This window comes from Manis javanica, chromosome 5 (assembly GCF_040802235.1).
Source record: "Manis javanica isolate MJ-LG chromosome 5, MJ_LKY, whole genome shotgun sequence".
Taxonomy (NCBI): Eukaryota; Metazoa; Chordata; class Mammalia; order Pholidota; family Manidae; genus Manis; species Manis javanica.
This window is the reverse complement of record NC_133160.1, coordinates 105,894,676-105,920,598: the sequence shown is the minus strand read 5'-3', so window position 1 is coordinate 105,920,598 and position 25,923 is coordinate 105,894,676. Positions and strand designations below refer to the sequence as shown.

General features: G+C 40.8%; 1 protein-coding gene across 5 annotated transcripts in view; it reads left to right on the top strand.

Moving 5' to 3' along the window:
• The window catches only part of GPAT3 (glycerol-3-phosphate acyltransferase 3), a 57,389-nt gene extending 47,647 nt beyond the window's left edge, over positions 1-9,742 (top strand). For all 5 annotated transcript variants that reach the window (XM_017655449.3, XM_073237361.1, XM_017655447.3 and 2 more), the window contains 6 exons: positions 431-546; positions 1,671-1,726; positions 2,805-2,890; positions 3,434-3,562; positions 4,796-4,875; positions 8,460-9,742. In XM_017655449.3, coding sequence (XP_017510938.1) covers positions 431-546; positions 1,671-1,726; positions 2,805-2,890; positions 3,434-3,562; positions 4,796-4,875; positions 8,460-8,556 — 564 coding nt within the window. In that variant the 3' untranslated portion in view covers positions 8,557-9,742. The remainder of the gene's footprint in view (positions 1-430; positions 547-1,670; positions 1,727-2,804; positions 2,891-3,433; positions 3,563-4,795; positions 4,876-8,459) is intronic.
• The last annotated feature ends 16,181 nt before the right edge of the window (positions 9,743-25,923 follow it).

The following is a 25,923-nucleotide window of genomic DNA, read 5'->3' as shown; positions in this document are numbered from 1 at the left end:
TCCTTTCATGGATGTTATAATTTCCCCTGTTCCAAGCAATGTATGAGAGAGAGTGCCTGCTTTCCGTAGCCCCGGCTCAGAGTGCATTATCAAGCTTTTGAATCTTTTTCAGTCTGAGGGTGAGAAATGACATTTCAGTGCAGTTTTAATTTGCATTTCTGTTTTCTTGACTAAGTTGAAAGACCTTTACTTTTTAAAGCTAGAATATAGCTAGGTGTAGCAACATAGCTTAAAATTCAAAGGCGCTGCTGAAGAACACGTTTTTCTTATATTTGGCCATTCATGTCCTTTGAACAGATGAAGAACTTCAGTCACTAGAGAAGGCCTGTCCTTTCTTCAACTGTGGGACAGGAACTTATTGGCACTAAAAATAAAAAGCCTTGGACAATTGTACCTTCACATTTTTCTCTTCCTCTCATGTTACATCTAGGTTGGCCAGGTTCATGGTGGATTGATGGGAATTATTCAGAGAGCTATGGTCAAGGCTTGTCCACATGTCTGGTTTGAACGCTCAGAAATGAAGGATCGACACCTGGTTACTAGGAGGTAAGCAGTAACATCACTCAGAATCCTTTGGGGGAGCATAAAATCCGATTCTCTTGGCTTTCCTGCTGAAGAGGGCAGAGCAGTACTAAGGATTAAACAAAAATATATGGAGCTCATTTTATGGTTGTTTTTTTCTGGTTAATCACCTGTCTTAGCTTGATTTAAACATTTTTTAATCCTGTAATCATAGTGGGATATATGATGAGATTAGAAGCCCTGTAAATGTATATTGCTGTGATTTAGGTATAGTCCAGACACTGAATTTTCAGTTAAAAATTACTACTTTGAAGGTTAAATAATTGATAACTGTTTGCTTAATAAACAGTCAGCTGTCTGCTGTTTGCTGCATGGCCGACTGGTTGCTGAATGACTGTCAACACTTAAAGCCATCCAGAGATAGGCAGAGCTAGTGCTGTTTGTGGGAACGGGAGAAGGAGCCTCTGGGGCTCTGCAGGAGGTGAGCCACCGGAAACCTCTGCTGGGGAGCAGCTTTTGGCCTGAGGCCTTTAACCACTCTGGGTTGTTGTTTCTAGAAATAAGAAGGTGGGCCTACTTAAGAGTTAAATGAAAAGTACTGGTTGAAATCGTAAAAGGTTAGAAAAGGTATTCCCCATTTTGAGATTACTTAGCAATGGGGCACTGGCAACTGTGACTGCCCTGTCTCAGCCTTACCAGTTTCTGGTGAGCAGTTGAGAATATAGAGCAGGTCTATATTAATTTCAACTTTTATTTCTTTTGTATTGACTAATCCTCCTAATTAAGGAGTTTTCTTTTACTTACTGGCCATAAGGCAGACAGGTCTGGCAATTGACATTCCCATTTTTCAGAAGAGAAAATACAAGTACAGGGGCAAGGGTGCAAAGCTTTGACACAGCTCATGTCTGCCTAGGATTCTTTACTGCATAGCAGAAAGCACTGCAAATCGCTCCTTTGAAATGAAACTGCAATAGTGTGGATAGCCTTATACTTTTTAAGGGACCAACTTCAGTGCATTTTCTTTACTTTAATTTATTTCTTTTCTCCTTATTGCTTTACAAGCAGTACAGAGAGTAAAGAATATCAAAGAGGATTGCTGCCTCTCTATTTTAAAGGTAGAATTTTGATCCTTTTATTTTTTTCTGCAGACTCAGAGAACATATTGCTGATAAGAAAAAATTACCCATATTAATCTTTCCTGAAGGTAAGATGGGTAAGACGGGGCACTGCCTATCAAACTGTAGTTGTAACAACAAGCACCAAAAGTGTGTGAGGAATCAGACTGTTCTAGAGTTGACATTCTTAGCCCAGATCTCTGCAGTCCTGTATGCATGGGATTGCCTTATTGGGGTTAGTAACTTCTTGTTTTCTTTTTAAATTTGTTGAAAGTCATAGTAACTTTTTGATCTTTTTATATATATACATATTTTAAATTAAGGTATCATTGATATACAATCTTATAAAGGTTTTATATGAGCAATATTGTGGTTTCAAGATTCATCCATATCATCAAGTTCCCTGCCCAACCCCATTGTAGTCACTATCTATCAGTATAGTAACATGCTATAGAGTTATTACTTGTCTTCTCTGTGCTATACTGTTGTCCCTGTGACCTGTCTATATTGTGTGTGCTAATTATAGTGCTCTTTAATCCCCTTATCCCTCCTTTCCCACCCATCCTTCCCCCCCCTTCCCTTTGGTACCTGCTAGTCCCTTCCTGAAGTCTGTGAGTCTGCTGCTGTTTTGTTGCTTCAGTTTTGCTTTATTGTTATACTCCACAAATGAGGGAAATCATTTGGTATTTGTCTTTCTCTGCCTGGCTTATTTCACTGAGCATAATTCCCTCCAGCTCCATCCATGTTGTTGCAAATGGTAGGATTTGTTTTCTTTTTATGGCTAAATAATATTCCATCATGTATATGGTACCTTCTTGATCTTAAAAGTCATTTCTGGTAATGAACTTCGACAGGTATTACCTATAACTTTTTAAAAGTCCTTATTTTAAATGTATTGAAATTGTTACCTATTGTGAAGAAGTTGTGTGTCTCTAGAGCATTTGGTCATAAGATTAAGGTTTGTTCTTAAATCTGCTTAGAACTGTTGAATTATTACTTAAGCAGGGATTGATTTGTGAAATGAAGTAAAAAAGCCTATAATTTTGATATGATTTGAATATTTGACATCATTTTATATCAAAATAATTACCTTTTAAAATTTGTTTAAAAAATGGCAGCCTTTAAAAACACTCACCTCCCCTCAATCCTGTTCTCACTCCACTGCAGGAACTTGTATCAACAACACTTCAGTCATGATGTTTAAAAAAGGAAGCTTTGAAATTGGAGGAACTATACATCCAGTCGCAATTAAGGTAAAACATGTCCCTTCTCCCCCCACAACAAACAGCAGTAAACTTGGTATTTATTTTCATAGAATTCAGGCTTAAATTTGCAAGAATAAAGAGCACTTGTGGACCCCTTACTCAGATTCTCCGGTTGTTTACAGTTTGCTCTGTTTGCTTGATTATTCTCTCTCTCCCTATGGGTATGTGATCAAATATGAAGGGGAAGAGTGTGGGGTGGGGACAGACTGTGGGCCAGGCATCGTGTTAAGTACTGAGGACACAGTAATAAGTGCTGAGGACACTGTCCCTACTTTCAGCCACTTCCAATTAAGTGGGGAGACAAACGTTTAAGAGTCACGTGAATAAACCTCCTGTTGCAGTGCTCCGGGGCTGTTGTCAGAGGAGTTAGCTGGTTTGCATTTTTGATGATTTCTATCAAGCAACGGAGCTTCTCTTCTTGGGGTGTAACAGAGCCGTTGGGCCTGCCACCTTGTGAACACTGATGTGGATAAGAGAAGCCACCAACTCGTTTGTGACTGGGCTGGGTTTTTTCTTTTGTTTTTTTCTCAGTATAACCCTCAGTTTGGTGATGCATTTTGGAACAGTAGCAAATACAACATGGTGAGCTACCTGCTTCGAATAATGACCAGCTGGGCCATCGTCTGTGATGTGTGGTACATGCCTCCCATGACCAGAGAGGTATTACATAGATAGCAGCTAGACTTTGGTGCTTTATCTAATCAGATAAAGGCAAGAAAACCTTTCCCTAGGTGTCTCCCTCTCTTACATCAGTTAGAGCTGACTTTCATTCTGCTTTCCTCAGCAAATGAGTCATTTTAAAAAAATGTATTTAGCTTTCTTCAAATTAGGCCATTTTTACATTCAGAGGTTCTTTTCCATAATAGTTTTCACAATTGCTGTTGCCTTGTTGAGCCTACAGATATGATGGAATATTGTATCTGGATAAGACTAATGAAAAGCTTAATAAATATATACGCATGAACTAGTTCAGCTATTGTGGAAAGCAATATGGAGGTTCCTCAAAAAACTAAAAATAGAAATAGCATCTGACCCAGGAATTCCACCCCTAGGAATTTGCCCAAAGAAAACACGTTCTCAGATTCAAAAAGACATATGCACCCTTATGTTTATTGCCACACTATTTACAATAGCCAAGATATGGAAGCAACCTAAGTAACCATTAGTAGATGAATGGATAAAGAAGATGTGGTACATATACACAATGAAATACTATTCAGCTATAAGAAAGAAACAAATCCTACTATTTGCAACAACATGGGTGGAGCTATAGGTATTATGTTCACTGAAATAAGTCAGGCAGAGAAAGACAAATACCAAATGATTTCCCTCATTTGTGGAGTATAACAATGAAGCAAAACTGAAGGAACAAAACAGCAGCAGACTCACAGACTCCAAGAAGGGACTAGCGGTTACCAAAGGGGAGGGGAAAAGGAGGGGTGGGAACGGAGGGATAAGGGTATTGAGGAGTATTATGATTAGTACACATGGTGTGGGGGGGATCATGGGGAAGACAGTGTAGCACAGAGAAGATAAGTAGTGATTCTGTGGCATCTTACTACACTGATGGACAGTGACTGCAATGGGGTATTGGCGTTACTCGATAATATGGGTGAATATAGTAACCACATTGTTTTTCATGTGAAACCTTCATAAGAGTATATATCAATGATACCTTAATAAAAAAATATATACACTTGATAAAATCAAACAATACAGAATTGCATTTTCTTGAAAGAACAAATGATATCTACTATAGTTGAGAATGGAATGTATTTGAGCTAAAATGTGAATCTTATATGTTAAAACAAATCTAAATTATAACGGGACATTTTAAGGTTATTATTTGAAAACTCTATCCCTAGAATGTACTAGTAATTTTTTTTCCCCTAGGAAGGAGAGGATGCAGTCCAATTTGCTAATAGGGTTAAGTCTGCTATTGCTGTACAAGGAGGATTGACTGAGCTTCCTTGGTAAGAGAGTTTTCAGAAGTACTATCACATTTTTTTTAATTAAAAAAAAAACTTTTAATAATGTCATTTATTATGGTGGTTAGCTGGAGGTTTAGCTGAAAGTGGCAGTGGTTTATGCAGAATAACAATGGCTTAAATATAGTAGTTTTTCCTCTCACTGAAACGTGGGCAGTCCTGTGTGGTATATCAGCTCAAGCTGTATTGTTCAACCATCCTCAATGAGCACAGTCAGTTTCTGGTGAAAGTTTTCGCTCCCCTTTGGCTTGCAAATGTCTGCCTTCTTTCCATGTATTACGTAATTTCTGCTTTGTGCATGAGGAGAAAGGTGAGGGGGAGAGGGAGGGGTGGAGTGAGTGAGCCAGTATGCTGATGTTTCTTCTATAAGGGCAGTAATCCCATCCTAAGGGCCCTAGCCTGATGACCTCATCTGAACCTACCTACCTCCCTCCCAAAGGCCCCATCTCTAAATATCATCGTACTGGGGTTAGGGTTTCAATATATGAATTTCAGAGGGAAACAAACATTTTGTCTGTCTTGGTGAGGGTTAGCTATACCTAATTTTAGTGCAAGCTGGCACCCAAGAGTCCATACTTCAAGTCCTATAAATTTATTAGAAGTTCCTCTATCCTTTTGATAGAGTAGTTTTTCTATCTCACTGAAACATGGGCAGTCCTGTGTGGTATATCAGCTCAAGCTGTATTGTTCAACCATCCTCAATGTGCTTCTGCTTTAGGGTGGAGGGTGGCTGCTCCAGGTCTAACCCAAACATGGATAGCCAGAAGGAGTTACAACAAGGACACACCCCTTTCTTTAAGAGCATAGGCTGGAAGGGCCCTAGCTTGATGACCTCATCTGAACCTACCTACCTCCCAAAGGCCCTATCTCTAAATATCATCGTACTACTGGGGTTAGGGCTTCAATATATGAATTTCACAGGGAAACAAACATTTTGTCTGTCTCGGTGAGGATGTTTCAAAAACACTTTACATGAAAAGTTCATTGGAGGCAATTGTAGCAATGTTGTAGAAGGAGGATTTGGCTGAGTCAGACTGTCAGCCAGGCAACCAAGAACTTAGGAACCCGCAGAGGGCCCAGGACTCTAGAGATTAAGGTTCTGGAAGAAGGGTAACCTAGATTGTTATACTCCTTTATGGGAGGGTGGGGAATCTCTAAACTATTTCATCTGTTCACATACCTTGATACAACTAATTTCACCTAAGAAAGCCATTTCTGGCATCCATTATGCTAATGAGCAGGGCACTAACTTCTACAGATACGAGTTTTCTACGTTGAAAACTCATTTCAAAAGTTGTTATGTGAATAACAAAGCTTGGGAAGTTGATGGGAGATAAAGGTAGCTGAAACCTTAGAGGGGTGGCTCTGGAGGGAGGCCCTCTGATTAAATGCCCACTTGATCACCCCTGGAGTATGAATCCCTAAGACAAATGTCTTCCCCTAAGGCCAAGACTAGTTCCAGATAAGTTAAGGCTGATATTTATATTACACTCTCTAAACTGGAATATGTGAAACTAAATTGCAGACCTCGTAACATCATGAAATGACAGGTTTACAAACATCGTAGTTTATAGTATCTTAGTTTACAAATGACCTTGTAATTCATGTTCATATATGTAACTGGCTTCATCTTCCTCATTCATTGTTTTCTGTTCTTTACCCCCTTCCTCTTACCTGGCGTTCCAGCCCAGCTCCTGCCCTGAAGCCATTATGAAAAGCTCAGAGCTTTGGATCAGTGGCTTCAGACCAAGGAAGGGAAGAAAGCCCTGAGCAGTCAGCCACAGCATAGACTCCTAATCAGATAGGCTTAAATGAAATCCATCAGAAATGATCCTCAGAGTTTTTCAATTTCCTTTTTTTAGGCCATATTCAGTTTATAATAAATGATTGCTTTTAATCACCTAGGCTCATTAAAAAGAAAATTAACTCACTGCCTTTCCAGATGTATTTGTCATTCACTCATTGGGTTATGAATTAACATGTCTGGATTGTTTTTTTCTTGATTAAATGAGAACTTAATTCTATCTTAAACTGGCTTTTATATGTGGTTGCTACTCTTTTAATTAAGATCTGCTTCCATTACAAAGGGGAGTTGGGTAAAACTTTGAATTCCCTAGGGGAGACTTGTCACAATTGGGGTACTTACAGCAGCCTGAGGCTTCCTGGGTGCTTGGGAAGGAGAACTGAGTGATGATATAGCATCAGGATGCTCGAGGGCAAGAGTTGCCTTCCACTTTTTGCCAGGTTTGGCCTGGACCTCACAAAAGGAAGAAGGACCTTTCTTCTCTCCCTCCCTTCCTTAATTCTTACTATACAGAATTCATGTAAATGCTAGGAATGGTTAGAGGCAGTTCATTTGGTTAAAAGAGGCTTTTGGGGACAATTCTGGGGAACTAACAACAGTTTCTGACCTTGTTTCATGAAAATTTCCTACACCTGACCTCCTGGAAGATTTGTGGGCTGCAGTCTATTTTTAAGTAGAGGACTTGCTAGTGGGGTGTGTCTTGGATTTGACTCTAGTGGCCAGAGCATTGCAGTGGGCTCAGGCAGGCATCTGTTTGTAGGTCAAGTTCTGCCTTCAGGGCATTGAGTTCACCAGCTAACCTGTGACCTATTCATCATTAGCAGGGGGCACTCGGTAAACGTTTGTGCTTAACTGGGTTAAAATTAAACAGGCATAGTATGAAGTAAGCAAATTCTCAATCCACTTTCCTAGGAGTTAAAATAAAAAACCTTAGATTGGGAGAGAGAGAGCAGCCCCTGATAGTCCAGACTCCACCCAGCTGTTACAGTTTGTTGTTTTTTTGTGTTGTCCAAAGAAGGAAAGATGTGCAGAGTCCATGTGACCCAGGCAGGTCTGTGTTTTCACCACGCTGGAGAGAGTTCAAAGACTCATCATGTCTGCATTAAGGAATGCTGCTTACATAGGCACAGACTACTGGTTGAGGGGAGGTTATGATTTCATTGTTTGTTTTATTCTGGGTCCTGTTTGGAATACAGAAGATGATAAATGCTTGAGACACATAATGCTCTGAATGAAAATACAACTGGTTAGACATAGGATTAGATTTGAATAATGATTAACCCATTTATCTTTAAGGAATGTACCCACATATATACAGTACTCTCACCATTTCTTGTGTGTATATTTTAAATTTTCCACATGGTTTTCTAGTAAGACATAGGTTGATTAGACGAAAAGACCAGTACTTTGCTTTCCTTAGGGAAAAAGATAGGTGAACAATCCTAGCTTTAATATAGAGCCCAAATATTGAATACAGCAGCCCTAACTTCTGCTAAGTAGAAGATACTGAGTAGAAACTGAGTACAGATAGTATTCTTTATTTCAACCAAGCCTCAGAGAGACTGTTCCTTCCCCGAAGTAACACACAGCTGGTAAGTGGTGGAGCAGAGACTGAACTCTGGGTCTTCTGCTTCCAAATCCTGTGTACTTTGCCTCAGAGCTGCTCAGCCACTTAAGCATCATGGCACCACATGGTATGTATTAATAGGTAACCCTTTTAAACATGGCTGGGAGCATCTTTTACCTTTTCTCTTTCTGTTCCCAGGGATGGAGGGCTGAAGAGAGCAAAGGTGAAGGATGCCTATAAGGAAGAGCAGCAGAAGAATTACAGCAAGATGATTGTGGGCAATGGAGCTCTCTGAATCGGACTGAATGACTGAACGCCACCCTGGAGATGAAACTTGACTCCCCAGAACTAGCCCTGAGAAATGGAATGTGTGTTTGTGTTTTCTGGAGGGTGGGCACTGTTTTGCGTTATTGTTTTTGTTTTTTTATTGTTAATCTTTCCTACAGAATGATTGTCTCTACCTCTTTATGCCAGAGGCAGAACCCACCAGTGCCGTTTTTGGCTTCCGCTGTTGTTAGAGCATTAGCCTCATGAATGTCAAGGTGGTTTACTGAATCTAAGCAGATTCTGCCTTTTGTAAAATGATCATGTCATGGTTGATTGAATGAAATATTTGTTCAGGGAAAAGTGCTTCTAAAACACTTTGGGAACTCACTGTGTTTGGAACTCATTGATAGGGTAGTTCTCAAAAAATACTCTAATCTCTATTTTTATAATTAGCTTTCTCAATTGCTTTCCTTCCCCTTCCTTCAGTCGCTTAAGCAGTTGGGATTCCTCTTCAGGTCAGGGTTACCATCAGGGTCATGTTCTACTTCAGGGTTGGAAAGAAAAATGAAGGTTGGTATTTAGGAGAAAGGACAAGTTTGTGGCCACCTGATTGAAAGTTGAAAGCAAATGTAAATATTTTTTACTGGTGTGTTCAGAGAGAAATACTGTTTGCTAACTTTACCAAAGAAAAGTGAGTCCAGGTGACTGCATGTGTGATTGATATGCAGGCGCGGTGGGAATCAACACATTTTAGCCACCAACCAGTGATAAAGTTTTCAGTTTTCCTTGTTTATGTGCTGAAGATCTATACCTGCTGTCTCTCCCATCTGCTGATTTGCTTGATTTTGTAACAAAATACATTTTCAAATAGGAGGATCCTTTGATAGCGACAACAAATCACACTGAGTAGTGTCTTCAGCGGCTGGACGCATGAGTGAAGTGTGCTGCCCCTCACCTTCCACCCCTTTGCGGTTTATGTCAGAATGTTCCCAGTTTCTTAAGCTGAAAAAATAAGTGGTAAAATTACCTTTTGGAAACTGAGCCTTAAATTTTTTAAAGGGGAAAATAAGTGTTTCCCGACTCACACAGCGTAAGCAATGTTTGGTAGCAATATAATGCCGTGTTAAACTCCAAGAGTGTTCTCTCTCTTCTGGTAACCATGTACAAAATGTGAAACTATCTTAGTGAATATAAATAAATTCTATATTTATAAATGTATGTTGCATTATTTCCCCTCACCTCTACCCTTAACTTAACTTAACTTAACTTAAGGAAGTTAAGTTCTTAGTATGAACAAGGATTGTGTATTTTTCACAGCATTGACAAAAGTACATTTTATTAGACTGGAATATCTGGGAAATGAGAACATGAACTGCTGTTTTTGGTTTGTTTTTTCTTTCTCTTTTAGCTTAGTTATCTGGACTCTGACCCTGTGGACTCTGCCCTGAGCAAAGTCACAGACTCCAGTTATTTTGTTGGGGAGCTCAGGCACCAATGACCTTTTAATGGGCTATAGGCATGCGTGCCACAGCACTGTGGGTGTCTATTCTTCTTACTGAGCTGGGTGGGTTTGACCCAAAGGAAAATTTGCAGACAGGTTACCCTCCTGGTCAGCTACTCTTCTGTTCTCACCTCCATTGTTTTTCCATTTTTTTTGTCCCAAAGACTGTACTGGGAGTGATCTTGACTAGAAATCACTATGTCCAAATATGTATGTTGGCATGGCTCTTTGTCTTTCCTTTTTTTCCCCCAGAAATAAGAGTTCCTTTTTCTCTTTTACTTTTCATATTCAATATAACTTGAAGTAATAAATCCATTTTGTTAATTAGTCTCATTCTCAGAAAAGCTGATAGAACAACTACTGGCTCTTTCGCTTGGGACACCAAAAACGTCTATCTTTCCAAGGGCACTGTGCAAGTAATAATGCTGTTGCGTATCCACTAGAAAATCGAATGCTTTCTCAGTCAAAACTTTTGTAGGTCTTTGACTGACACAACTACTTTTCTAGTAGTTTGAGGAGTTGCCATGTTACCAAAAACATATTTTTAGAAAGCAAATATTGCTCAGATTTAGTTTTTGCCCCCCCCAGAGGTAATTTTTTTTATTTGCCTTCCTTAATACTGTTTTATACCCACCTTAGAAATATTGTGCTCAGACTTTGGTCTTCTAAACTTCTGAGTCTGTAATTGTAATGGGATGTTAAGGGTAGGCAGGGTTTGGTAGAAAAATTCCACTAGATAAAACCTTTCATCTAAACCTCATACAGATTAATTCACTGAGCCTTGAGATTTCCTTTTTTATTCCAACTCTGACCTGGTCATTTTTTTTTTTTTTGAGAGGGCATCTCTCATATTTATTGATCAAATGATTGTTAACAACAATAAGATTCTGTATAGGGGACTCAATGCACAATCATTAATCAACTCCGAGCCTAATTCTCAACAGTCTCCAATCTTCTGAAGCATAACGAACAAGTTCTTACATGGTGAACAAGTTCTGACATAGTGAATAAGTTCTTACATGGTGAACAGTGCAAGGGCAGTCATATCACAGAAACTTTCGGTTTTGATCACGCATCATGAACTATAAACAATCAAGTCTGACCTGGTCATATTTACAGACATCAGGTTTGAGGAATTCTAAAGATTTCTGAATATTCTGGCATAGCTTGGGTTAGGTGAGTAGCCACGAATGAAACAAATATACTCAGTGCACAGGGGAAGTAGTTCTGGATAACAGGCTAGTGCAAAGATCATCTTGAGGACAGTTTTCCTGCATAAGCAGACTTCCTAAGGGGCCTTCAGCTCTGCTGTGGTGATTTTCCGTCATCCTCCCAGGCCTGTGTTGCACCTGGGCTTGCTGTTGGTGTCCTTCCATCTACGTAAAGGCTGTTGGTTTCCCGTGACTACAGATAATGTACCATGGTCATGAGGACTGCCTCTCAGCCAGAGTTGCTCTCTCTTTGGTCTCTGAAATGGGGTTTCCTGCCAGGTCTGAGAAAGTTGTGGTGGGAGGGAGGGTGAAGCTAAGATCTGAGGTTGGTGCTGAGAAGTAGGGGCCCTAGGAAGGGCCTTGACAAAAGCTGTGTGCTTGGTTTTGTTTTTTAACCACTGGCTTCATTGAGGGATTCATTACTTTTGTTCTTCCATTTTCTATTCCATCAGAGCTTAATGGTCTTATTTCTGCTTGTTCTGTGCTTACCTTGTAAATTACAACTTGCAAACTTATCAAAGTCTAAACTTGATCACTATCCTTACACTCCTTGTGAATAATACAAGAGCTCTAGAACTTGAATTCCAGCCATTCGTCCCTTCCCACTTGCCAGTTTATGTGACACTGAGTTTTAGTTACTTATATAATTCCACAAATTGTCATCATCATCATCATCGTCATCGTCATGGTTAGCACTTGTACAGTCAGTGATCGCCCGCACTCTTACTATATTGTTTATTCTTCCTCACCTCTCCTTGCAGTTCTCAACTGGGGGCCACATTCCCTCAGGGAGAATCTGCTCATGGCTAACTCCCTGTTCCAGTTTTTCTGAAAGCATATTCGTTTTGTACTCATTCTTAAAAGGTTTTGCTGGATGTGTAAGTTTATGTTCATACCGACAGTTATTTTTTTCTAAGTGCATTAAAGCTCATTCCATAGTCGGTATTGATAAGTTAGCTACCAGCAGCATAATTATTACTTCTTTGAAGGTAATACGTGTTTTTTTTTAAAGAACATTTTCATGTTTTTTTGCTTTCTAAAAACATGTTTTCAGTGTTTTTTAAGTGTATTAAACATGTGTTTTCATATTTTTTGTGTGTATTTAAGAGCATTCCTTTGTTTTGTTATTTTACCATTTCACTGTGATGTATCTAGGTGTGGGTTTCTTGTTATGTATCTTGCATGTGGCTTGCTGGGTTCTTGTCTGTAGATTGGTGATTTTTCATCAGGTCTCAAAAGTTCTCAGAAATACCTTCTTATTTTACCAGTGAAAACAGGTTATTCAGGAATGGCAGAAAATTGCAATCTGTGACATGAAAGCTATAGCAGAGTCATAGGCTTGTCTGAAGAACAAAGGAAACACTCTTTTATAGGGGAAGGGCAGAGTTGGGAGGGCTGTGCTCAGCAAAATGTCCTTGGAGTAAACTGAAGTTCCACGTCTCGTGGCTTCTCATGGGTTGAATAGTGACAGTCTCTGCTTGTCTGGGCTGTAGCCAGCAGGTGCAAGGTGGAAGCCTTCTTCTCCCTGCTGGGTGGTAAAGAAGCTTCAACAGCATGGCGTCCATCCCTTCTGCTGGGATCTGAGATGAATGAAGAGTGATGCGCATGAGAGCTTCTCCTGCAGGCCTCCTGAGTCTATGTCAGTAAAGTTTCCCTTAATTAATTTTTACTACCTTCAGATAATGTCTTTGTCCCATTTTCCCATCCCTGTCTTTTTAGATGTCTGATTAAACAAGAAAAATTCTCTATCCAACATGTCCTTCAATCCGTTTTTATATTTCCCATTTCTTTGTCTTTCCAGATTTCTTTCTGGATCATTTTCAGTTGTGCCATTTTGCTAGTTTCTTGTTCAGTTCTGATTGATCTGTTGTGTCCCTTCAGTGATATTTTAACTTCAATTTTTATATTTCTAATTTCTATGAGTTTTATTTGATTCTTTTCAAGTGTGCTTACTTTTAAAACCTCTTTAAACGTTTTGAAGCATCTTATGCTTGTTGATTTTATATTTTTTTCCAACAATTCCAAAATCCTACATCTTTTGAGGAGTTGCATCTTTTTTCCCCCTCCCTGTGGTTTTTTTTCTTTTTTTGTTAATCTTATTTCTTTGTGTGTTAGGAGAATTTTCATGATCTGTCATTTTCTTTGGAATTTTATTTCCCTTCAGGCCTTTAGAGCAAGATGAGCAAACAGCCTACAGGCTAAATCCTCCCCTCTGCCTATTTTTATAAATAAATTTGTATTAGAAGACAGTCACACCTGTTTGTTTATACATTGTCTGTGTTTGCTTCTACACTACAAAAGAAGTCAGGTAGTTGCAACAGTGAGTGGTTGGCCAAAAGAGCCTGAAATATTTACTCTCTGTCTCTTCCCCTGAAATAGTTTGCCTACCCCCGCTCCAGGGCACTAGCAGTCCTGGGCCACTTTAAACTACATTATTAGCTTTAGGTTTATTGAGCCATGTAAATAGTGAGAATTTAGCTTGTAAACCTATAATTAGGGTCTATAAATAAGGGCCGTTTTGTGGTTTCGAATTCGCTACATCGTGTTTTTGAGATACATCCATGTTGTTATGTTTGTAATTAGTTCATTCCTTTTCATTGCCAAGTGCTTTTAAATCCTTAGGGGAAATTAATTTTTCCCTTTCACTTAGTGTTGAGGTTTGACAGACAATTGTCCTGGCTGCCCTCTGGGAGTTGGGCCTGGGTGATTTCTACTTTCTTCTTATTTAACAGATATGGCCCTTTGAGATCCCACCGGTAAGGGAAGTGTTTCTAGTTAGGTTTCCCAGCCTGGCCCAGCCTTCAACTTTGTCTATTAACCCTTAGGCCGTTGCTGCTCTGGAAATCACAGCTCCAGTTTGCTTGGTTCAGCCAGCGCCTTCAAGGTGCAAGCCAGTAGCTGACCTCTCTGTCCTGCTTATCTCTCAGCGGTAACTTCTTTTCCCTCCGTCTTTGGACTGAGTGGTCATAACGTTCTTACTAGTTTATGGAAGCATTCAAAATAACTTTCTTTTATCATATAGAAAGAGGGTATGTCCAGGTTGGTAGAAATGAAGTTCTGCGGCATGACCCTAAATTTAAAAAAAGTTTCTCTGGGTCATTATTTTAGTATAAAGAGCCAAAACACTCCTTTAGAATCTAACTGTTGATTTGCAAATTAAATACTCTGCTGAAGATACACAGGAAGATCCAGACTGACACAGGGAAAGCTGTAAGGTTTTCAGCATCTGTAGAGATTGCAGTGTGCTAAGAGCATGGAGGCAGCTGAAAGCAGCTGACAGGTGGGTGGTGGTCTCTGCACTGTGGGTGAGTGGCATGTTCTCTCCCTGCCCATGTAACAGCCTGGGCTGAGGTCCCATCAAGGCTTTAAAGGCTCTTCCTGGGGCTTGAAAATCCCTGAGGATGGGTGCCCTTCTGCTGTTGTAGGAAGCTTAGAGCAATCCTGGCTCCTTGGCTGGCCTCTTGGCTCTATGTCCTGAAAAGATGCCCAGGATAGCTTTGAAAATAGAATGTGTATGCTCTATCTCGGTGAACCAAAATATTTTGGATCCCTTTGAGGTCCAAGCTATAATTAGGGAGTGGGATGCCTGGAAGAGCGGGAACAAACAGTCAGTCTCCTCTCAAGGTGAAATATATATGTGTTTCTTTTAAAAATAAGTAAATTGAATTTGTTTTGAAAAGCTTTGAAAATTGTATCCCTTGTCTTAATTAAGATACATCCTTGCCAAATATAAAAAGTGATTGGGAATCACAGGTTACAGTTAGGAAAGTTTTAAAATTACTATTTCTCTAGCTGTATAAAGTAAAACATTTGGTGCCTGCTATGTGTCCACCACGGTTCTGGATCTGAAAACATGGCAGTGTCAAAGGAAAAGTCGCTGGGTTTGTGGAAAGCCACTGAAGCAAGTGGAAAGTGAAAAAATAAAAAAACATGTTTGGATAAAGCCATCACAGGGGATTCAGAGTGGTCTTTAATTTTTTGTATAATCCTGGGATAGTAAATACCTAATCATTTTTTAGAAAGAGTTTACGGAGAAGTATAGCATCAATGGAATGGAGCTCTGTGACCGACCTGCATAAGGGAGTGGGTGCATCTAATCTCTGCGGAATGCACACCTGACTGTTTATTGCTGAGTCGGCTGGCGGTTTGACCTTGGTTAAGGCCCTTTTGCTATAGCAACTGTCTTTTGATACAGGCAGCCCTGACGTCTGGGTGTTGCTAAATCAGGCACAAGTGAGAGTTCCAAAGTTCCTCACTGGAAGGAATTCTCAGTGCTGGTTGTTTGTAAGGCAGGTTCTGAGATTGTTCCTGAGGACTCAGAATTTTGCTCAGGGTGGGGCAGAGGAATGATTGAAATCCTGTCCTATCCAATCTGTTCTATGGTCATTTGGTTAGCCAGTGGAGTGATGAATGAGATCCCATAGCTTCACCCACTAAATCCCTTGGTTTAATACCTGTCTTTGGAAAATGCTTCTATTAAACAGTGATTTTTGTTAGACATTTAACACATATTTTATGAAATGTGTGCTTGAAATGAGTCAGGCTCCATTGGTCGCAAGGTGCTGTGCTGTCTCAGACAGAAATCTGCACGGCAGGAGCTCAGAATGTGGAAGTGGACACAAACTCACTAACCACCGGAGGAAGTGGCAAGGCCTTTTTCTGGCCTGGGAGCAAAGTGCTGTGGCCATCTGGAGAAGTGATTAACACTGGGGATGGCACAGCGTGTGGCAGGGAGTACATTGAGTCAGTCTGGGGGCTAAGTGCTCCCTGCTGAGGTGGGGGAAAGGTAGGTGAATGGGTGCCTTGTTCTGCCCGCGCACCGTACCCTCCCACCCCCGCCAAACCAAACCAAACCAAAACCCTGAAAAGGAGAGGGTTATGTGTAATCACAGAACCGTTTACCTTGGAGGTGTTCCTTACTCTCATTTTTTGAGTTGCCTACTCTTTTTCCGGCATTACTGCCTGAGCCTAAGCCATCGTCATCTCTCACCTGGGCTGCAGTAAGAATCTTCAACTCATTCTCCCTGCCTCTGTTCATGTCTCTGTTTGGTAAACAGCAGCTAGTGTGATCATTTGAGTTTATTTTTTCCCTTATCTACCTTCTCTTTTTTTTCCTGTTAATCTCCGTTATTAGATGTTCACCTCAACTATGTAGTTACTATCTGTCAACACAGAAAAATATTACGGTAGTGAGAGCACTTGAAGTCATAACTGATCATGACTTCCACCTTCACACCTCTCCAGTGGCTTCCCATCACCCTGAGAATAAAATCCAAATCCTTTACCCTGACCTCCAAGATCTTGCTGTGATCTGGCCTCTGGTCACCCCTTTGGCCTGACTCCTACCATTCCTAACCCGGCTCAACCTCCCCCTAACACTCTGGCATTTTTGTTCTTTTTTGAAACCAACATTCCTGCTTCAGGATCTTGACACTTGTTACTTCAGCTTAGAATGATCTTCTCCTGGGTATTTGTGAGGCTCCCTTCCTGTTTCATCTGTCTGCTCGCATACCTGCTCCTCAAAGGCCTTCCCTGGCTGTCCGGCCAGTCTAACACAGCAGCTCCTGCCACTCCTGTCATGCTTCATTCCTTACCTTGCCTACCCCCAACCCCCAATAGCACTTACTTCCAAACAGTATGTATTTGTTTTACATGTACCCACCACACCAGTGAGGTTGATCAATATTTGCCAAATGAATGGGCAAATTTGTACTCATTCCTCACTCCTTCTTTGACTTTTCCAACTTTGACAATCTTGAAGATTGTAGGCCAGCTATTTTTTAGCATGTCCTTTAATTCGGATGGGTCTGATGTTTGTTCATGATTAGGTCAGGTTATGCATCTTGGGTGAGTAACTGACATGCTGTGCTCTTCTCATGGGTCCTATCCGGCTGTGCCCAGCCAGAGGGATCCTCATCACCCTGCACAGGCTCTGGCAGCTCACCCGGCTGGGGCTGCAGCATTCTGCACAGGGCACCCTTCTGCCATGGACGGCTCACCTGCGCGTGTCCACCGTGGCCTTCTTGATGCCCATGTGGAGGCTGCCTTACTGTGCTCTACCTATGGCTTTAGGACTGAATTGTCCAGGCAGTTGAGGCCCTAATAACTCTCATTGTTAATCATACCTAATGTATCCTGTCTAGTCTAGTGAAGTCCCGATCTTCAGCACTAAGCACGCACATTTGTTTTACACTGCAGAGTGGTAAAATTTGGCATAGAACACGCCACTCTGACAGCTGGACATAAAAGGGATAATTTCACGGACTCTTAAAGGGGTTTCTTAACACTGGGAGTTAGAGTTTCCACAATGCCTGCATTTCATTTTTGGGGGGAGTGTACAAGGAAGGTTGTTTCCTCTGTAAACTCACTCCTATTAGGAGAGAATGCTGCTTCGCCGAAAAATACCTCTCAGAATCTCGGAGTGTATAAACCACAGCAGCCTGTAATAATATCATGTCAGGACTAACCCCTTTTTTTCCTGTGCCCTGGGAATCTTAGCCTGTGTTAAACAAAAGCAATTCTGGCTGTTTCTTTGACCTTCTTTTCTCTCGATCATCTCTTTTCTACTGTTTACAGTGTGACACCTTCAATGCTTGTCTGACTTGGGTTGTCTATGCTCAGTTCATTTTTGGTTTGCTATTTTTAACACATTGTTGAGGTAGTTTTTGATCAAAATTATATATTTTGGCAGCACAAATCATTCAGCTAACAAAGACATAATAATCATTGAAGTGATGATGAAATCAGATTTTTCAAAAGTGTTTGGCTTTTTTTAAAAAGCATTTCCAAGTGGGTATGTAAATTTTTATGAAAATTCCTTTGGAGCAAGAAGCATTTATTTCTTAGTACTGATCTCATTTCCTTCCACATCAGTCTCATCAAATAATTGCTTACATCATGAGAAGAAAATTCATAGATATAAGCCAAAGTCTGAGGCCAAAAGTTCATCTTCTACCAAGAAAGTAAATAATGTCAAGGTAGCAGCTTTTTTTTTTAGTAGTGGGAAATTGCTACATGGCCACAGGTTCTAAATTTCTCCCTTCTCTCTACTCCTCCTAGTAAATTTCATTTCAGGAGATTTTGTTTGCTATCGTCATGTCATATTTATTGATGAAACTAAGAAGGTGGATGTTCCGACAGTAGTTCAAAATAATTTGCAGATTAATCATCTCCTCTATAGCCCAATTTTCTGAACAAAAACTTTAGAGATTTTCATTCATTCATTGACTCATTCATTCAGTGGTCACTAGAGTAGAACCTTTCCTGACACTCTCTGATTGGGCAGGAACAAAGGTTGTTTTTCCACGTTGGTACCCCATCTGTCCGGTCACCCATCTTGGGCAACATTAGGTTGTCTGTTGGTATGGTTTCAGGACAGGAACTAAGGCCGCCTGCAGCTCTCTCCCTGGTCTTGGGTTAGATGTCCCCAGCCTCTCGAGGTGAGGGGGGCCATGATGGGTGAGTCAGGCTGCTGGTGCTCCTCATGGAGGGGCTGCCTGTGGCCCCTGCCGTGTTGGTAGATCTGTAGCTGGTCAATAGTGGTTGTTGGCATTTCAAGAATCCTGATTCAAATAGGGGTGAGGAAGATTGTGGTTCTCTGCTTATTGTCCACTGTTGGGCTTTCTATACATAATTGAATTTTTCTTTAAAGCCCCTCTCTTATTTTTTCTTCTCTGTCATCACCATTCAAGCAGCATTCAGACTTTAAAAATCTCTTGCTTAAAAATCTCTTGCTACAGTCTTAGAACTAAAATTCTCTATGTCTAAAGCCACCATTAGCTAAGCTTCTTAAAATACACCTTTCATCATGTCGTAGTCCATTATTAGACACCAAATGAAGTCCAACTCCTTAGCTTGGAATTCTAGGCTCACCACAGTTTGGTTCCAAACAACTGAAATTCCTACTTATCCCTTTTCCTCTCGGTAGATATGTACACTTGAGGTTTCTAAAACATCCCATGGCAGAGACCACTTACTCTCCCTAAATTCATTCTCTTTCTCCATCATAGTAACAGAATCCTGACTTTACCCCAAATATCAGCACACCCAGATGAAAACTCTACCCCTCAGGCTGTGCTGCAACCAAGTATATCTGTGGACTAGGTGTTTGTCAAAGGGACATGAATCCAAGTGTAGAATGGAACTTCTGGAAAGTATCTATACAAATTTTTTTCTTTCTAGTTTCCTAGTTTAGGGGTGCGATGGCTGGAGCTCCAGTAGCCATTTTGGGCCTTGACAAGAACCACACTTGAGGCAAAGCAGATGAGAGATCTGGAAGAAGTCTGGGTCCCAGTGACTTTGTGAATCTAACTTACCAGCTCTACCTTCAGTGTTATTTGAGTAATTGTTTTGTTTTCTTATTATATGAATGGAACCTAATCCCAATTAATATATATGCTTCATGGTAACATTGAGATGGTTTTGAGGGATTTAGAAGGTTTAGTAGGATTTAGAAGGGCAAGAAGAGTAAAGAAACTTCACTAGTGAGCAGATAAAAGAATCATCAATACCCATTAAATTTACACTGCATTTTATAGCTTGTAGAGTGCATCCACATCCACTATCTAATTTGTTCCTCCCAACAGCTGGGCATGTTATATGCAAATATTATCCCCATTTTATGGATAGAACTATGAAGTCCAAAGCTGGAGAGATGATTAAATGGGAGGAATGCTGGATTTGTAGTCAGAAAATATCAGGGTTTGTGTTTCTCATTGTGAAGAACAAACTTTAAGGTGGCCCCATGTTCCCTCTTCTGGTGTTCATGTTTTTGTGTTATCCCCTTCCCTGAAGTGTGTGTGGACCTGTGACTTGCCTGTAGCCAGTGGAAGGCAGCAAAGTTGATTCGATGTTATTCCCATGGTTACAGTACACTGTATTTCACGCTGTCTTGGTAACTTACTCGCTCTAGGGTCTTTCTTTCTCCATTGCTGGCTTTGGGAAGGATGCTGCCGTGAATCCTACAGCCGTAAAGAGCCAGTGCTGCCAAGAACCATGTGAGCAGGTAGGTGGATCTTTCTCTCGTTGAGGCTCCAGATGAGACCTCAGCTCAGGCCAAAATCTTGACTGTAGCCTCCTGAAACTGAAGTGGAAACCAGCTAATCCATGTCCAGACTCCTGACCCAGAGTAACAAACAAACAAACATGGGTTGCTTTGAAATACTGAGTTTGTGGTAGTGTGTCCTGCAGAAATAGTTAATATACTAATCTACCAATTGTGTAGCCTTGAGGTCATTACATAACTACTCTGTCATGAGAGGGATGATTAACTGTTCATCATAAATTATGTTAACTTCTTCCACAGAATAACATTGTCACTGAGAAGTGGCTGACCTGCCAGGGGCTACATATTCCAGTCCCCCCTTGCATCTAGGTGGAGCCATTAATTGGTTCTTATGAAGGAGATGTGAATGGAAGTCATCTGGGTTACTGCCAGGATGAGGTTGCTAAGAAGTGACCAGGAACATCTGTTTGTACTGTTAACACGAATGTGAAATAAACCTTATTATGTTAAGCCACTGACTTTTTGGGATTTATTTATTGTAGCACTATTTTCCCCCTAATACAGTATTAGTTTTCGTATCTATAAAATGGGGGTAAAGCTTTGTGACTGAATGAAACAATCTATTGGAAACACTTACTACCTCGTCAAACACTATGCTAACATGGGGTGTTTAATGGTATCTTCACAAAAGTCCTAAGGCTGTAACCAGGGGAGAAATTATTTCTTCATTTCAGAGGGGATAAAACTAAAACGGAGAGGTGACAAGACTTGTTTGAGATCACTCAGTGAATTAGTGATGGGGGTAGGACTAGAACTTTGGATTTCCTGTCTGATACTTTTCCATGACTCACATCAAGTGTTCAGAGGAGGGGAAAGTGTGCGAGCAGGGGAGGCTGCAGAAAGGCCTATTGATTTCAGTGTAAGCTCAGTGTTTTCAAGGCTCTCCCTGCGGAGCAGAGCCCAAGGCATCCCTCTGCAGAGGCTGAATGTACATTTGGCTGTCAGTACATGGAAAAGAAACAGGCTACACCTTACATATGTTGTACTTCAATGAAAAGATTGATATGTACTTATTTTGAGGTGATTGTTGAAATACCTTCCTTGTGTGTAATGGAATGTTTTCCTTTGGCAATGCTGAAGACAGTTAATTTAGCTGCATATGTTGTCGGTGAAATTTCCCACGTGCTTGTATGAAACATTGGTCTTTTCCAGATGGTCTGTGTAAAGCAGGGTTGTTCTAGTAAATTTGTAGTTATGACAAACATGTTATCTTTCTTGACTAGATGAGAGTTCTTTCTTGGAAGAGGAAATGGTCTCCTACTGTTCGAAAGGGGAAAGCAGGCACTACACTGTTCTAAGGTGAGACTTGGTGGGATCTGAGTTTAAAGAAACCAGCAAGCTAGATATATTGCTTTTATCCCCTCTCCACCCACAGAATTGTGTGGTCTGAAGTTCCCTCTGAAAAGGAATCCCAACACAAAAGTTCCCCTGAAGATACTCCACATATTTCTAATTTCATGCTTTTCAGCTTTTTTCTAATAATGCCTTACTTTCTTGTTAAACACTCAAGCATTTATGATTCAATATTTAATATATAAAAAAGAATATCTGTGCTATATATGTTAAGAAGCTTACTAATAATTGAACACCTGTGGAAACACTGATCGACCTCGAGCCAGAACACAGCCAATGCTATTGTGTTGATCTGTAGTTCCTTTCTTTTTTCACATTTCTGCTCCCACTATGAGCCACTACTGAGCCTTACTTTCTTAAATTTGCATGAACTGGTTATAATTATTTATAAAAAGGTTTGAAAACCTTTGCAGGAGACTATGTAATGTGACTTCAGATGGGTATTTATAATAATTCTAACCTTTTTGCTCAGTACTTTCAAGACTATGATCTTCTTTGAAATTTACAATAGTCCTGTGAGCTAACCAGGAAGGGCCTTTAATATTTTTGCAGATAGGGAACAGAGGTCAACACAGGACTCATAACTGATAAGTAGGTAGCAGAGTTGAGCTTATAGCCAGTCTTCAGACCCTAAGTCCTGTGATCTTTGCACTAAATGATATTGCCTATAAGTGAGTAGCTGCCGTTCAGTAGATGTCAAAGGAGAAATCCTTGTTCCTCACCTGACAGAAACATCACTGCAGGTCATAGCCCCAGACTAACAGTAGCTTGTATGGTTAGCAGACTCACCAATTCAGGGCCAAAGATTGTACCTTCTTTTTTCTTGCATTCTCAGCCCTCAGCATGGTGTCTGATACATATTAGGTTCAGGTTAGGAGCCTGGGCTCTGGCATCAAACATCATGGAAATGAAGATTGGCCCTCCATTTATGGTAGCTCTATGATGCTGGGCAAGTAAACTAACTTCCGGAAGTCCCTGTTACTCCTTTGTAAACTGAGCCTAATCACAGCAATGCTCAGGGGTGCTGGGAGGCAATGACTGTGTAGTGATGGCACAGTGCTTGGCATACAAGGGCTGAATAGATGGTGGCCAAAAATAAAAAGGAAGTGTCAGTTTCTGCTTCAAGGAGTCTTAAGCATTGAGTTTATTTTCTAACTGTAATCTGGAGAAGGATGCACAATGGTATGGGAGCAATTCCCCATCTGACAGGCATTAAAGTCTAAGTGAACCTTGGCTTCAGTGCGAACATGACAGGCTCTGATGCTGGAGGTGCCTGAGGTGAGACTCCCACACTTGCCATATGGTGGAGGTAGAGAATGAGAAAAGAGACACTTCCAGTATGTTTTAGGTGGTGTCGTAGCAAAAAGGACCTGCCCCTCATTTCCTGGGTTAAGTCTGAAGGCAGAAACCTTGAAAAGCAGTCCTTCTGTCCCACCCTAATGCTAATATGGCTTAGCTGAGGAAGAGCAGAAATGGTGGTGTGACACTTATGGACAAAATGTCCCCCTGCTCACCCACATACATGCATAAAGTTGCATGCAACATTTACCAACAGGGGCATGGAATTAAATGGGAGCCAACTAGGGACTGAGAGCTGCCTTGGAGTGAGCATTAAGAGGGCTGGCAGGCTATTCCTGCAGATACTAGGACAATTGATGCCACGGCTTAGTCCCAGAGACAGCGAGACATGATTACTAGTAATGCCATGTGCTACATGTTGTGCTTGATTATACCCAAGGTGCTGTGATATGGCCATATGACAGAAGGTATCTCCAAAGGGGATCATGTGAACTGGATTGTGAAGAATGTGTAGGTGCTCATCATATGGAAAAGAAGATGGCAGTTGTTCATAGGAGACAAGTCATTCAGAGTCCTAGAGAAATAGTGTGAAGCATTTGGGAGATAGTGAGAAGACCAGGTGTGCAGAAGGTCAGGTCCATGTGGGAGAAAGGAGGACAAGAGGCAGGGCAGGTTTTTATTTTATGCCTTGAAAAATATTGTTTTCAAAGGGGCATGAATGCCAGATTGTAAAGGACTTTGTATGACATGTTAATTTCTCCTAACCCTAGATCATTCTATAAAGGTTTTCAGAGTTTTCTTTATGAAGGACAAATACATCATTTGACTTAAAATCCTACACTAACTCCCCTTAGAACAAGGATTCTTACCTTTTATCATGCCATATAATCATGTACGAGTCTGGGAAAGCTCAGAAAAAATATATTTCAAGGCATAGAATAAATAGCATCCCAAAGGAAACCAATTATGTAGAAATAAAATGATTAAAATAGTTGAAAATTTGTATTATATGTACATCTCCAGTAGGTCTTCTGCAAGTACGTGTAATAACTACTGAAATTGGAAAGAAGTGATGAGTTCATAAAATAGTTCCTGGTATCTGCCACAGTGTTAAGTGTGAAAATACTTGTGATACTGATTCGTTCACTAGATCACAGGTACTGCTCATACCATGTGATTTGTGCCTAACTTCTTAATCAAAAGAAACACTGAATTAAATTAGAAGTTAGTGAACATAAAGATGCCAACAGTGTGTGACAGACATGCTTCTGGATTGGTGGAAACGAACTCACTGGAAGTCCTGAAAAGGGGGGTTGGTCACCATGCCCTTCCCCGACGGGCAGTGACCTCAGTGTGTGAGTCAGCTTTCCTGCAGATGCAGCTCCTAGGTGGAGACTTTGGTCTTAGGAAGGCTGGTGACTCTCACAGTAGGTCCTGTTCTCCACCCAGACTTTATGAGTAAAATTGGTATTTTGATTCTCTGTCTGCTGACTCATTTATCTCCGTTCTGTCTTAAGCAGAGAAGGGGGGTGCTATTTATTGCTCTCCCCCCCATTGAAGATTCAAGAATAGCAAGACTTGTTAAGAAGCTAGTCTCCCAACAGCTGAGAAAAGTTAAATGTATTAAACTATTTTCAGTCTGTTAATTCCTCTCAGGATGTAGGTTACCAGGCTCTTTGTTGTCTTACCCCAAATCCCCCAGAACCTGTTAGTCATCAGGATGCTGGAGGGACAGGGAGTGGAGAGAGGGCAGGAAAGCCCTGAAAGGGGGAAAATGGTTCAGAAATAATATATTAGCAATATACACACTATCTTAGAGTTCTCTCCATGTAGCAAGTTACTAAGCCCCTTTATATGTTTATCTTAATTGATCTACGTGAGTTTGGCTGTTACAGATGAAAAAGAAAAGACTGATGTCCAGATTGAAGCTCTTTCCTACTATTTTAAATGAAAAGAGTGCCTAGAGATGTGTGCATGTGTGTGTGTGTTGGGGTGGGGAGGTGGGGAGGAAGGGGATTTTTATACAGAGAAATAGCAATTAAAAGCCAAGACGAAAAAAAAAAAAGCAGAGCATAGTCCCGTTTAATAAAGACACTATGAATAAATGGAGTGACTTGCTTCTGCTTGCCTGGATCTGGCTCTGGATATTTGGATTATGGCTATTTTAATTTCCATTTTCCTTCTGACATCATCACTTAAGTTATCATTGGTCAAAGTGTCCTGGGTCCTGGGAAGAAAACTTCCAGGGGCAGAGCTCAAGCCCATCGCTGCAGAGGCTTCTGGGAGGATGCTTCATTTGTCTCAAAGGTAGAGCACACTCGAGGACCCACCAGAATTCGGAGGCTCTGATGGACGTCTGGACATCATCTACCTCCTTTCCTTTAAGTAACTGAAGTGTCCCCCACGACTGGGTTCTCAGGGGCCTGGCAGCCAAGGTGCTTGTCTCTTGTCAAGGGTTGGTCACATGATCGCTCTAGGCCAGTCAGATGTTCTCTCAGACACTGGAATCTGGAGTGAAGTGTCCACAAGGACTGACCATGGACTGAACTCGTTCACTTTGAGGGGGCATCTTGAAGATAATCTATTATTTCCTGCTACCCAGATCCTTAAAACTGCCCTGCTTTCACCTTGAGGTGTGATTCTACATTGTTTTCTTTTAATTTATGGGTTACCACATGTCCTTAGCATACACTGCTTTCTAGTTTAAGTCATCCAGAGATAGTTTCTATTGCTTAAAATTAAATATCCCTGGCAAGTACTTAGCAGTACAACCCCTTTGTTGCGGGCAGCCTTCTGGTTCTATGTCAATACTTTTGTACATATGCTGATTTGTGAAGAAAAAGCTCTTTTTACCCAGGAGACAAGCTGGGGCCAGGCTAAAAAGTTAATAGAAAGTGTGGGAAATCTGACTGAGATCACCAGGAAACAGTGTCAGGAGAGAAAAGGCAGTGAAGACCAGGTACTTAG